This window comes from Balaenoptera borealis, assembly GCF_965194805.1.
Source record: "Balaenoptera borealis genome assembly, chromosome: 16".
Taxonomy (NCBI): Eukaryota; Metazoa; Chordata; class Mammalia; order Artiodactyla; family Balaenopteridae; genus Balaenoptera; species Balaenoptera borealis.
Genome location: NC_138872.1, coordinates 86,873,925 through 86,888,941, shown reverse-complemented (window position 1 = coordinate 86,888,941; position 15,017 = coordinate 86,873,925). Strand labels below are relative to the sequence as shown.

The 15,017-nt window shown below is 42.7% G+C and overlaps 1 protein-coding gene across 5 annotated transcripts in view; it reads right to left on the bottom strand.

Moving 5' to 3' along the window:
• The window catches only part of CARD11 (caspase recruitment domain family member 11), a 106,115-nt gene that overhangs the window by 29,811 nt on the left and 61,287 nt on the right, over positions 1-15,017 (bottom strand). For all 5 annotated transcript variants that reach the window (XM_082358787.1, XM_082358790.1, XM_082358788.1 and 2 more), the window contains 2 exons: positions 7,883-8,004; positions 74-286 (listed from right to left, as the gene is read on the bottom strand). In XM_082358787.1, coding sequence (XP_082214913.1) covers positions 74-286; positions 7,883-8,004 — 335 coding nt within the window. The remainder of the gene's footprint in view (positions 1-73; positions 287-7,882; positions 8,005-15,017) is intronic.

Below are 15,017 nucleotides of genomic sequence, written 5' to 3'. Positions count from 1 at the left end.
GCTAGTTAAACATCCCTGACTGAGAGGAACTTCATTTTGCTACAGCTAACGGTAAGTTATTTCCCGAGGTTACCTGCCCGGTTGATCTTGGACGGCAACATGGGAGCGTTAAGCACTTCATCTTCATCTTGTTCGTCAATGACCTTGCACTGGCGCAGGTAGGGGGTGAGCTTGGCTGGGTTGATATAGCGACTCAGCATGTGCCGGTTGCACTCCACGTTCTCCCACAAGGCGTCCTCCTCATCCTTCAGTGTCTCCACATAGTCATCCATCTCTGGCGCTCCTCCTTTTAGACAGAAACCCCAACAAGGTTAATAAAAGAGCCTCACTGGAATAGCTCTATAAACTCTGGAGAGATCTCCAGTATCCACTGTGAAGTGAAAAAAAAGTAGAGAAAAGCGTATATAGTCTTCCTTTTATTTGAGAAAGGAAGGGATATGAATAGACATATATTTCTTTATGTACTGAACACAAACAATGGACGGATAAGCCATAAAATTAAAAAAAAAATTATAGGGCGAGAGGGAGAATTCTGTAGTTGGAGTATATCCTTTCCTTCCAAGCTTTTATATCTTACTAAGAATTTATATTTCCAGAAACAATATATGCTATACTTTTTTGTTTTACAGTTTCACATAGATGGCATCATACTATATGCTTTCCTGTTTCCTTTTTCAACTTGCTTTTTTCTCTCTGCATTTACTGAGATGTATCTAGGTTGATACATACAGACCTAATTCATTCATTTTTAAAAACAGCTTTGTTGAGATATAATTCATGTACAATACAATTCACCTTTTAAAAGTGTACAATTCAAAAAAAAAAAAGTGTACAATTCAATGCTTTTTAGTATATTCACAGAGTTGTACAACCATCAGCACAATTAATTTTAGAACATTTTCATCACCCCCCCAAAGAAACTTCATACCCTTTAGTAGTCACTCCCCATTTCCCTCCAATACCTGCTCCTCCAACCTTAGGCAACCACTAGTCTATTTCCTGTCTCTATAGACTTGCTTGTTCTGGACTTTTCACTTAAAAGGGATTGTATAACATGTGGTCTTTTGTGACTGGCTTCTTTTCAAGGTTCATCCATGTTGTATGTAGCATGTTTCAGTACTTCTTTTTGTTGAGGAATACTTTTTCATTGTATGGATATATCACATCTTGTTTATTCATCCATTGATGACTTTGGGTTGTTTGGTTATTATGAATTATGCTACTATGAAGATTCATGTACACATTTTTTTGTCAACACATGTTTTTATTTCCCTTGAGCAGATATGCAGAAATGGAACTGATAAGCCATATGGTAACTCTATGTTTAACATTTTGAGGAACTGCTAAACTGTTTCCCAAAGTGGCTGCGCCATTTTACATTCCTGCTAGCAATGTATGAGGTTCTAATTGTCAACAATTATTCTTGTCCATCTTTTTTAGTACAGCCATCTGAATGGGTGGGAAGTGGTATTTCATTGTGGTTTTGACTTGTATTTCCCTACTGACTAACGATGTTGAGCATCTTTTCATGTGCACATTGGCCATTTGTGCGTTGAGAAATGCCTATTCAAATCCTTTGCCCATTTTTAAATTGGATCTTTGTCTTTAATATGGAATTTTTATGTGTTCTGGATACAAGTCAGATATATGATTTGCACATATTTTCTGCTATTCTGTTGGTTACCCTTTCACTTTCTTAAAGGTATTATTTGTAGCACAAAAGTTTTTAATTTTGATGTAGTCCAATTTCTTTTTTCACTTGTGCTTTTGGTGTGTATCTAAGAAACCATTACTTAATTCAAGGTTATAAAAATTTACTTCTATTTATTTTTCTAAGAGTTTTATACTTTTAGCTCTCACATTTAGGCCTATGATGCATTTTGAATTAATTTTTGTGTATGGTGTGAGGTAAGGGTCCAACTGTTTTTTACATGTGGATATTCAGTTGTTCCAGCACAATTTGTTGAAAAGATTCTTCTTTCCCTATTGAATGGTCTTGGCACCTTTGTCAAAAATCAATTTACCATAAATGTGAGTGTTCATTTCTGGACTCTCAATTCTATTCCATTGACCTACATGTCTATCCTTATGCCAGTACCACACTGTCTTCATTACTGTAAATGTGCAGTAAGTTTTGAAATTGGGAAGTATGAGTCTTCCAACCTTGTTCTTCCCATTTCAGACTGTTTTGGCTATTCAGGTCCCCTTGCAATTCCATATGAATTTTAGGGATCAACTAGTCAATACTTGCAAAAAAAAGTAGTTGGGATTTTGATAGTGAATCTGTTGAATATGTAGATCAATTTGAACAGTATTACTACCTAACAATTAAGTGTCATGCTCCAAGAATATGGGATGTGTTTCTATTAATTTAGATCTTCTTTAATTTCTTTCAGCAATGTGTTGTAGTTTTTCAGTGTACACTTCTTTTGCTAAATTTATTCCTAAGTATTTTATTCTTTTTGATGGCATTGTAAATGTGAACTGTATTCTTAATTTTATTTGTTGAATAAAATTCATTGTTAACATATGGATATGCAATAAATGACTTTTGTATATTGCTCTTCCATCCAGCAAATTTACTGAAATCATTTATTAGTTCTAATAGTTTGTTAGTGGATTCCTTATGATAGGATTTTTTCTATATGATTTTCCTATATGTAAGATAATGTCATCTGCAATTACATTGTTTTACTTCTGTCTTTTCAATCTGGATGCCTTTTCTTTTCTTTCCTTCTCTCTTTTTTTCCCCTCTAATTTCCCAGGCTAGAACTTCTAACACAATGTTACATAGAAGGGGCAAGAATGGACATCCTTTTCTTGATCACAGGGGAAAAAGCATTCAGTTTTCACTGTTAAGTATGATGTTACCTGGTTAAGTGTGTGTGTGTTTCAGACATTCTTTATCAAGCTGAGGAAATTCCCTGAGTATTTTTGTCACAAAAGGATGTCTGATTTTGTCAGATGCTTTTTCTGCATCCAACTACCATATAGTTTTTAGTTTTGATTCTATTAATATATTACATTAATTTTCAGGTATTAAACAAACCTTGCATTCTTGCTATGAATCCCAGTTAATTATGGACTTGTTGGATTTGGTTTACTAGTATATTTTTGAGCATTTTGGCATCCATACCTTATGAGAGATGTTAGTCAGTAGTTTTCTTTCCTCGTGATGTCTGACTGGTTTTGACATCAGGGTAAACTTTGCCTCCTAGAATAAATTGGGAAGTGTTTCTTCCTCTTCTATTTTTTTTGGAGAGTTTATGAAGAATTGGCATACTTTTGTCTTTTGTTTGGTAGAGGTCACCAAGGAAGGCTTTTCTTGGTAGTTAGGTTTTTAATTACTAATTCTTTACTTGTTGTAGGTTCCTGTTTTTCTTGAGTAAGTTTCAGTAATTTGTGTCTTTCTAAGAATTTATCCATTTCATGTAAGTTACCTAATTTATTGGAAACAGCTGTTCATATTATTCCTTTATCTTTATTTTGCCTTTTATTTCTGTAAGGTTGGCAGTAATGTCCCTTCTTTTATTTCTGATTCTAGTCATTTGGATCATCTCTCTTTTTCTCTTGGTCAGTCTAGCTAAGGGTTTGTCAATTTTGTTGAAATTTCAAAGAACCAACTTTTGGTTTCACTGATTTTCTCTATTGCTCTTCTCTTCTCTAACTCATTTATTTTTGTCCTAATAGTATTACTTCCTTCCTTATGCTTGCTTCAGTTTTAGTTTGCTCTTCTTTTTCTAGTTTCATAAAGTTGAAGGTTAGGTTACCGATTTGAGATCTTTTAAAAATATTAACATTTATAGCTATAAATTCCCTTCTGAGCACTGCTTTAGTGACACCACTGAAGTTTCAGTATGTTGCATTTTCATTTCCCTTTGTCTCAAAGTAAATATTCTATTTTCTTGTGTGATTTCTTTGACCTATTGGTTATTTAGAAGTGCGATGTTTAACTTCCCGTATTTGTTAACTTTCCAAATTACTTTGTTATTGATTTTTAATTTAATTCCATTGTGGTTGGAAAACATACTTTGGATCACTTCAATCCTTTTAAACTTACTGAAGTTTGTTTTATGGACCAGCATATGGAGAACATTCCAGGTGGGTGCTTGAGAAGAGTATGTATTCTGCTGTTAGGTGGCATGTACTATAGACAAGTCCAAGTTCAAGTCTCCTATTTCCTTGTTGATCTTCTGTCTATTGTTCTATCCATTATTGAAAGTAGAGTATTAAAAATCTCCATCTGTCTATTATTGTTGAATTTTACATTTTTCCCTTCAATTCTGTCAGTTTTTGCTTCATGTATTTTGAGGCTCTGTTGTTTGGGTTAAGTTATACTTATAACTGTTATAACTTCCTGGTGGTTGACACTTTTATCATTATGAAATCTCTTCTTTATTTCTAGTAACACTTTTGTTTTAACATCTATTTTGTCTGATATAAGCCACTCTAGCTCTTTTATGATTCTTTTTAGCATAGTCTATATTTCCATCCTTTTACTTTCAACCTCTTTGTACCTTTGGATGTAAGGTTTTTCTCCTGTAGATAGTATACATGTGATCTTGTTGTTTCAATCTAATCTGGCAATCCCTTAATTTCTATTGGTTTATTCATTTTTAACTGTTGGATGTATTATTCCATTGCAAGAATATACCATAATTTATTTCTTCATTTCCCTATAATGGATATTTAATTTCCCCCCAGTTTTTTACTTGAAAATTTAGCACTATTTATAATAGGAAAAAAATGTAGACAATCCCAATATTCTTCAGCAGATACTCCATGATCCTTTTGCACTATAGAATAACATTTTGAAAGGATGTAGTGACATAAAAAGATCCCAAGACATCGTTTATTTAAAAAAGTAAAGGGAGGGAGGGAGACGAAAGAGGGAAGAGATATGGGGATATATGTATATGTATAGCTGATTCACTTTGTTATAAAGCAGAAACTAACGCACCATTGTAAAGCAATTACACTCCAATAAAGATGTTAAAAAAATAAAAATAAAAAAGTAAATACGTACACACATACATGTGGTATAACTTAAAAATATATTTGGTCTTTGCCCCGGGTTCCCAGCACGGATTGTAATCTCCAGAGTGAGGAGGGTGTGAATGCTTTTTGTATGGTAACAAGATAACTCTTGGGTAAGGGGCCCCTAGTAGCTTTAGGATGGGAGCTGAATGCCAGAAGAACCAGGCAAGTGATTAGAAGGTTGTAACTTTCAGCCCCACATTCCTGCCTCAGGGGAGGTGAGAGAGGCTAGAGATTGAACTCAATCACCAACAGAGAATGATTTAATCAATCACACACGTAATAGCACCTTGATGAAAATCCCTCAACGATGAGGGGCAAAGAGCTTCCAAGTTTCTGAATTCAAGCACATGCTGGGCGAGTGGCTCATCTCAACTCCATGGGAACAGAGGCTCCTGTGCTTGGGACCCTTCCTGACCTCCTCATATGTGTTTTCATTTGTATCCTTTAAAATCGTTATAGTAAGTATAGTGTTTTCCTGAGTTCTGTGAGCCATTCCAGCAAATTACTGCACCTGGCGAGGAGGCTGTGGGAGACCCTGATTTAGAGCTGCTCAGTCAGAGGGCAGGTGGCCCTGGGTTTGGGGCCGGCATCCGAGGCGGGGGCAGGCTTGTGGGATTGAGCCCTTAGCCTGTGGCATCTTCACTGCCTCTGGACAGTTAGTGTCAGAAGTGAACTGGATTGCTGGACACCCAGTTGGTGTCAGAGAACTGGTGGATGTGTGAAAAAATGACACGTATTTGGTGTCAAGAAAACACTATACCTTTGGTGTCAGAAAAAATATCACAACACAGTATAAAATCATTCATGTAATGCAACGCCTGTAATTATATAGGTAGGGGTGTGTGTGTGTGTGTGTGTGTGTGTGTGAAAGAGAGAGGGGAGAGAGAAATAGGGAGAGGGGAGGGGAGGGAAAGAAGGAGGGAGGGGAAAAGTTTGAGAGGATCTGATTATACTGATTCTATCTAAGAAGAGGGAGAAATTCTGAGGTTACTGGCCAGGAGGACTTGGACGTTACCTATACTGTTTTAGTGTTTACAACACACACACGTGTCAATGTATTATGTGTATAGTTTGAAAAAGGAGAAAAAGAAAAATGAACAAAGATGACAGCCAAGTCTAGGGAAATCGATACGCCAATACCTAATATCTGCCTGCCTGCTCACGTCCTCAGATGGCCACAGCCCTGATATCGTGTCTGTACCAAATAAACCCTCCAGCCACAGTCAAGTGACCTGCTCCAAAGAGGACCAATCCCGAGGCTGGTTGCACTAGCCCAATCCCTTGACCTGGGAATTTCCTATGGGCCAAAGAGACAGTGGGGCGGGTGAATGTGCTGTGGGGAATTAGCTAGGAGGTGGCATCAGGGTGGCCACAGTGGAGGCCAGAACTTGGCCACAGTAAAGCAGAGCCCCAGGCAGGTCGAGGCTATGGAGGCGGAGGGAGCTGGTCTGCCAGGCGGAGCTGCACTGAGACCCCGAGGGCCCCTGAGAAGTGGCAAGAGTCCTCTCTCTGGGCGTATGACTCTACTTCCCCACCCTGTAAGCCTTGGCCACGTGTGATGTTTGGTCCTTGCTACAGACCTTCAAGAATCTCCCCATTAATTTGAGCTGGAGACTCGTGCATGAATATTCAACAGAGGCACCGTGTATCCAAAAAACCTGGACACCATACAGACGTCCCGACACAAGTAGAGGGGGTAAATAATGTGCGTATTCAACGATGGCGTACCCTACAGCAGGGCAGGGGAAAAGAACTACGGCTTCGTGCGTCAACATGGACGGACCTCGGGGAGGGGACGCTGAGTGTAAAAGAAAGTCGCGAAAGATTACGTGTGATAGGGGAGCGCCCATGAAATTTCCCAAACATACGCAACTCAGCTATATGGTTGAGGATATACTGCAAACCTGTACTGAAGAGCAAGGGTCTGATAAACGTCAGAAGGGTGAGGGCAGCAGGACGGCTGTGACGTGGAGGGACACATAGGTGACATGGGTGATCCTGGAAATACTGCTTCAGCTGGGGACACGTGTGTCCATTTTACTGTTCTTTGTTTCATAGATACACGTATACATTTTTATGTGTGTGTGTATATAAAAACATATGAAATATTTCATGGGCAGGAACTCTGGATAGTGTAGCTAGGCTCAAAAGAAAAAAAAAACCACCTTGACCACAATTTCAAATGTATTTCTCTTCTCAGACGCTTCCCTGTAACTCAGCCTGACTCGGCCCCATCACCTGGAGGAAGCTGGACGAAACATCTGCTCAGAAACACACTCTTAGACCCCGAGGCCCTGAGCTTTAACAGCCGATCAGGCTGGACAGTCCTCCCTCCCCTCAACCGTAGCCAGAGTTGATGGCAACTCGGACAGTACCCTCAGCAGGGTCTGGCTTGGTCTTGAGTCAAACCCTAGACCACATCTGTCTTTCTACACACAGCCAGAAAAAGCAGGTTCAAGGCTCCTGGGCCACATTCTACAGGAAGGGCTATTTTGCGCAAGTTTTTACAGGCCAAGGAGGCTACCTGCCCGTGGACAAACTCCATGGCAGCTGCTGGTCTCACGTCCCTCCGCCATTCGTTGGAAACATGGACCGTGTGGCCCCAGCTGCTGCTATGATACAGTTCAGCATCTCCGTCTTGACCTCCGAGCTGACCCCCACGCCAGCCCCCACGGTCGCATCTCGCCTGACGGTCTCTGATTCTCCACCAGGTGCCCGCTTGCTCAGAACCGGCTTCCTGCACCTCCCTCTGCCTGGGACCCTCCCCTCCCCGCTCCCCTGGTAAGTCTCAGGTGACCTCGCTTTCTATTTATTTTACATAAAGTAGACACGTGTGAAGTACCTGGCATAGAGTCGGCACTCAATAGACAAGAGGTGACTTTTATTCTTTTTACTCCTTCTGGCTGGGGCTGGTCCTTCCCTGAGCCAGTTTCCTTCTGGATGTGGAGGTGTGATGGGCAGGATCTGTAAGAGGAAAGATAATATGACTTGAAACAAGGCCACAGGTTGGAGAGAGAGAACCATTCAAGCGGCGAAGGGGCCCGCTGCTTTGGAAGCAAAGGCCACGCAATCCCAGGGCCCGCATCTCTTCAGGTGACGGGGACGCAGTGGACCACGGCCTGGAGCTGCTGGGGGAGACGGGCTTTTGTTCCCACCGATGGACAGCGGGAAGGCCACTGGCCCCAGGTCCCAAGACTCTGGGAGTGGAGAGAAGGCCACATGGTAACTGTGGGGCTGCCCGTGGCCGGGTGGAAGGTCGTTAGAAGTCTTTGATGGAAGCGTCTGCAGAGTGGAGATGTTCTAATCAGCTACTAATTCATCAGGTCAAAAGCAGCAAACCACACTCCTGAGTCCAGAAGCGCTCCCTTCACTGTGAATGACGTCTCAGCTCTGCTCGCCGTGGCTTTGGGCAGGAACGCGCCGTCACTTGCCCAGGGCGGCGTTCCTTATGGTGACTGACAAGGCCGTCATGCCCAGCCAGTCGCTCCAGGAGCCCGGCTGGGACTGTGGGTTTTGAGGGAACGGGCCGGCTCTCCTTCTGGAGAAAGGGCGGTAGAGGAGGGGGCCGGGGGAGGGGGAGGCGCAGACCCTGAGAAGGTGAGGGGACGACACCGGTCTTCTTTTTTTTTTAATGTTTTTTTTTTTTTTTTTTAGTGGTTTGAGAGATGGCAATTTTATTTATTTATTTATTTATTTTTGGCTGTGTTGGGTCTTCGCTGCTGCGGGCTTTCTCTAGTTGCGGCGAGCGGGGGCTACTCTTCGTTGCGGTGTGCAGGACTTCTCATTGTGGTGGCTTCTCTTGTTGCGGAGCACGGGCTCTAGGTGTGTGGGCTTCAGTAGTCATGGCACGCGGGCTCAGTAGTTGCGGCTCGTGGGCTCTAGAGCGCAGGCTCAGTAGCTGTGGGGCACGTGCTTAGTTGCTCCGCGGCATGTGGGATCTTCCCGGACCAGGGCTCGAACCCGGGTGCCCTGCATTGGCAGGAGGATTCTTAACCACTGCGCCACCAGGGAAGTCCCCGACACCTGTCTTGGCAGCTGCCAGGGTCCTTTGGTGGGGGCTCCAGACGGCTGTTCCAAACCCACAGCTCCACTCGGGGGTGATGGGGACCCTGGGATGCCATCGTTTAATCAGAAACTTGTTGGGTTTTGGCTTTGAGGATTAATCATAGATGACACCAGATCTCCCAGGGCTGACAGCAGCTCTTCTTGTTGGGTATCAGCTTGGATAGGAGTCAGCTGTCTCAGACCCTCAGCCCCGGGGAGGTGGCAGTGACATACTTCTCTAGAGGACACTGTCTTCTTGGTCTCCTTGGCTGTGGGGCCCTGGGCGAGGGCTGGGGGAGCAGGAAATCTATGGGCAGGCCAGGTGCCCTAGTCAAGATCGGCAGGGCCGTCCTCAGCCCAACAAACCAAGGCCCAGGGAGGCCCAGGGAAATGATACTTCTCTGTATTTGCATTAAACAAAGAAGAATGCATTTGCATTTTTCCTCTTTTATAATCAGAAGAAGAAGCTTTAAGAAAATTCATAGTAGGAGAGGTTTTAATTGCAGGAAAGGGAAAGCAGGTTTGTACTATCCGATGATGTGTCAATGTAGTTTGGGAAAACTGAGGCACAAGACACCCAGTAATGAGGCTGAACTTTCTATTTCTGCCCTTTGAATTTTGAGTTCACCCTCGAAAACTTGGTCCTAAGGTCGGGGAAAATGTATCGGCTATGTCTCCTGAGCGATTGACTCATAGGTACGACATTCAACTGGTGGACACATCATCCCTGTGTTTATAGACGACTTAGCCTGCCAGGCACTTGGCTAAGCCTAACTGCTCAAGAGACAGGTGGTTTGATCACCACCACCACCATCATCATCGCCGTCGTCACCGTCATCACCACAGTATAGCCAAGAAAATCAAACCTGGGAGAGGTTCAAAGTCATATGATTAGCATGGAAGGCTGGATTTGGACTTAATCACTACCATACAGCCCCTAGAATTGCCTTTTTTAAAAAAGTTTACCTTTTAAATGACTCTAACCAGAAAGTGTATGTACAAAATCTCCCTGAAATATCACTTTAACACACAAACTTAAGACAGAACTAAAACCAAGTTCTAAGATGGCAGATATTGGCTCAGGGTTCAAAAGAATAACTCCTGCTTCTCAAAAGAGGAGTCAATTGCTTGGTGAGTTACGAGCTCCCCGTCATTGGTGTTATTCAAAGCACAGTCAGCCAGTGATTATTCACGTTCCAGGGAAGCCCATTATGCAAGCAGAACTCGCATGCACAGTTTTTGTTCCCTCCCACATAAGACTAAACAGAGAGGCAAGGGGCACTTAATGTTTAAGCAAAGTCTCCACATGAAAGGAAGAGATCGAAAGAGACAAACTGATACAGGGAAACGGCAGAAAGCAGACAGTGCACAGAATAAGAGAAAACGGAAAAAACACAATCCAATAATTAAAATCCATTAAGAGATTAGATAAGATATTGCAGTCATAAAACAATAGTAGGGTGCTTTGACAAGGGAGCAAAGGACAAGAAAGAGTTCTTCATGATTAAAATAAAGTAGCCGAAGTTTATAATCGATAGAAAGTTTGGAAGATAAAGTTGAGGAAATTGCCCCGAAAGTTAACAAAAAGTTAAGAGACGGAAAATAAGAAAGGAAGGAAATGAAGTCAATTTAGAAGGTCTAATATCCAATAAATAGAAATCATGCAGAAATTATGCTTCCTTTCCTGTATATCTTGTGGGGATACAATATATCAATTATAGGATGAAATTATCAGAGAAAATAGTATTAGAGGATTCTTCAAATGTAAAAACATGAGTCTTCAGTTTTATTTATTTTTTATTTATTATTATTATTTTTAAAAATATTTATTTAGTTGCACCAGGTTTTAGTTGTGGCAGGCAGGCTCCTTAGTTGCAGCATGTGGGCTCCTTAGTTGTGGCATGTGAACTCTTAGTTGTGGCATGCATGTTTTGGCATCAGATCTTTCAATAGTAATGCTGGAAGCTGGGTGATGCCTTCACATTTCCAATGGAAGAGACTTCTAAACCTAGGCTTCTATACCTACCCAAACTATTACGTGTGAAAAGAGACCGATGCTATTTTCAGAAAAGTGAGGACTCTAAACATTTAGATCCCATGCACCCTTTCTTAGGAAGCTACTTCAGGCTATACTCCAGTAAAATGAGGGAATAAAACAAGAAAGAAGAAGGTATGAAGGCCAGGAAACAGAGCAGCAAGGAAAGTTGCAGGATGAGAGGGATGCAGTAAAAAGTAGCCGGCCAAGATTCTGGCAGGATCACGGAGGGCCCACTAGATGCAGACTGCCAGGGGGAAAATAATGAACCATTATCTGATATATTTCATAATTTAGAAAATATTATTATTAGGCAAATGACAGGTCTGAGAGTCAGAAAGAAAAAAATTGAGGATAGGTACATTAAAAAAACCTCAGCAAGTGGAAAAAAAAAAAGAGAGGCGATATTAACTTTGGAAAAAACAAAAAGATAGGAAAGGAAACATAATCTCAGCATACAACTTGCCTCAACGCGAACAATATTTACCTGGTCACGATAATGTAACAGGTAAAACTGATCTAAATGTACCGAGATGATGGCGGGCGGTGGGGGCGGGGGGCGAAGTGCATGGAGTGGGGAACTAGGAAAAGGGAGCTAAATTATCATCCACCTAAAGGCGTGTCAATAAATAATGTCTTAAAACCGACATATTGATAAATAGCAACGTAAGCATATTATTTAGAAATAAGGAGGTAAATAACAGAAGAAAACAACATGTAGAAAAAGAGTTAGAAGTAGCTGCCTCTGGGGATCAGGGCTGGGGATGGATGTTTTTCATGACAAGCCTACTTTACTTTTTTTTTTTTTTCTACTTTACTTTTTATCTCTGCATGATGTATGTATTATCATGGTAAAAAAAAAAAATTACCTGTGTCAATAGTTGGAACGATTTAAGGCATTTCAGTATAAAGAATCAATCAGTTACCTCCATTCTCTGAACACGTACTATATTCTACTTTTGGTAAAACTTGTCAGACAGCTCACCCCTTCCTAAACCAGAAGCGCTGACTATGTGCTGGGCACGTCACAGATGCTGCCTCGCTTAACACTCACAGGAGCCTGACAAGGTCGGTTTTAGGATTCCCGTTTTATGACGAGGAGGTCAGATCAGAGAGTTAAATAACGGGGTGAGATCCCACAGCCACTAAGTGGCAGAGCGGAGAGTCCAAGTCAACCCTCACCGACTCAGCATGACCTGGTCTAAAACTCGCCATCATCACAGCTAACACTGACGAAGCATAGCATCTAATCTAATCAGATTCCTTGCTTCCTGGGCTCCGTATCTTTCTCTTTTTTTGCTTTATTCCCTCATTTTGCTGGAGCATATCCTCTAATAGCTGTCTAGGAAAAGGGACACGGTAGTTGCTATAAGCAGACACTGGGCTAAATGCTCCATGTGGATTACCTCATTTACTACAACAACCCTATGAGGTAGATACCACTACTGTCCCCAACTTATGGAAGAGGAAGTGGGTTCAGAGGGGTTCAGCTACCTGTCACATGTCTGCTTCATCTTTGCATCCCCCCCTCACTCCCGCCTCCCCGGTAAAGTTCAGCACGGGGTCTGACTCCTAGGAGGTGCTCAATATATATTTGTTGGGTGAATAAATGGAAGTCAAAACCTGAATAAAATAAACGAGGCTGCAATGACTTCAGATCCAGGGAGCGCCAAGCCCTTTGGAAATGAGCTGTCTCTATGGGACAGACATCTCTCCTCTCCGCGGGCTGCCCCAGCGCAGAAGCTCTGGAATAAGAAGGGGGTCAACCATCAGTTAAGATAAATGCGTCTCTGGTTTTAATTGATCTGTCTGGATGATTGGAGTGAGAGGCTTGAGATGGAGGGTTTAATTATTCCAATGACACCTCCACTTAATTGAAAGGACTTCTGGCATAAAAACGGGTGAAAAATTATTGAGAAGGATGATCTACTGCCTGTGAGAACAGGCTGGAGACGCCGGTACACACCAGCAATGTCTACTGTGTTTACGGCTCTGACATGAAAGCTTAGTGGGAAAGAACCAGATGCAGCCCTTCCTGTGTGTCTCCTGCCCTACAATCCGTTTCATTCCTACAAAAAGGGCACTTAGAGAAGCAGCTAGAAAATTCCTCCTGCAAAATTCTTCTCTGGAACCCGTTAACTTTTTAACCTCTGTCTGTCTCAGCTCATTCAACTGAAATATTGAGATGATAATATTTTCCATGAATTAACATGTGTATAGTAATCAGGAGAGTTTCGCTGATACATATTTTGAAAGCAGCAATTATCATTTTAAATTCACAGTGTAGTGGCAGACACTGCCAGCTGCCGACCCAATATCCATTCCCTCTTACTTATCAACAGAGCCCCAATTTTGTTTGGAGCATTACTGTACCCACCTTAAAAAAAAAAAAACAACTGTATTTCTAGCCTCCCTTGCAGCTAGAATTGTGGGTGTGTGACACAATTCTGGGCAATGAGATGTAAGTGGAAGTTTCTGGGTGAGACATCTAGGAAGGGTCTGTAGAGGAGGAGGAATCAGGTGAGAAGCACCTTTTGTTTCTCCCGGTCTTCTTACGTGGAATGTGGATGCAATGCTTGGAAGAAGAGCAGCAATCTTGTGAGCATGAAGACAAAGTCCACACTCTAAGTATGGCTGCATAAGATGCTTCACGGACTTTGGGTCCAAGCTAATCTTTGAGTTCTTGGTTCATGAGAAGAATAAAATCCCTAGTATGTATAAAACTGTGATTTTGTTTCTATAGCTTGCAACCAAAAATCATCCCAGCAGATACACATTACAAACAAGATCTAAGCCTTTTGAGAAAATCACATTGGTCCCAGCCACACACTCTTAAGCCCTACAATCTGAGCAACTTCCTTATCTATTTGTTCCTGTTCCTTTTTTTCTAGGTACAAAACCAGAGTAAGCAATCAATAAGGACTAAGTACTGCCCATGTACAAAGGCCTGCCCGGGACAGAAACAAACAGCGTGACCCTGAGGGAGATGGGGCACTGCCCAGGAAGTGATAACTAACACCACACCATTGTCCAACGCATACGCCGGATGATTTATCCTGCCCGCTGGGTCCTGCCTCAAATCCGGAGCCGTGCCCCTCACTTTTCAGCCAATCTCTGGTCACGTCTCCAGCCTCCATCACATCCACTGGAATCCATCTCTTCTCTTTACTCCTCTTTATTCCACATGCACCCCTCCCCCCAACTCGAGTTACAGCCAAACTTCTCAGCCATCATCCGAGGCATGTCCGGCCCCTCAGCCTAGGGCACTGCCCACCACCCCCGGGGCATCTCCTTGGGCACCAGGCCACCAGGTAATATTTCCACCTGACACTCCTCAAGGTGCTCCACCCATCCACTTCCAGGTGACCCGGGCAAAGGGCTAATGGCTTCTGTGGCATGAAAATGTCTCAACTTGATAGCTTCTGGGAAAAGAGGAAGCATCTTTGGGTAGTCAGGATTTGGGGGTGGTTGGGGGACGTGGCAAACACCAGCCCTCCCCCTCCCCAGGCCCTGCCACATATCCAGACATCTCCTGTAGTGGCTTCTGACTTGCACCCATCAGGGCAGAGAAGTTTGGAAGGGCGTACACCTCGTGCACGACCAAAGGACATTGCTCCCCCCTCTCCCCCCCTCCAGCTCTCATTTTTCTACCACTACTGCAGAGAAGCTTTTGTGAAAAGCAGAATTAGGAATGACAGACTTAAATTGTTCTGAAATGTGTATCAACTTATCACATTGGCTCTTTACAAGCATTCGCTCCGTCTAGATTCCAGAGCTGCGCACACAGCAAACTGACAGCTCCGATGGTCTCCGTGAGCCGTGGCTGGACACCCCTTTGCCAAACCCAAAGCCCAGCGTGAGGTCATCCTCTCTCATTCCCGGGAGGGCAGCTTTGCTC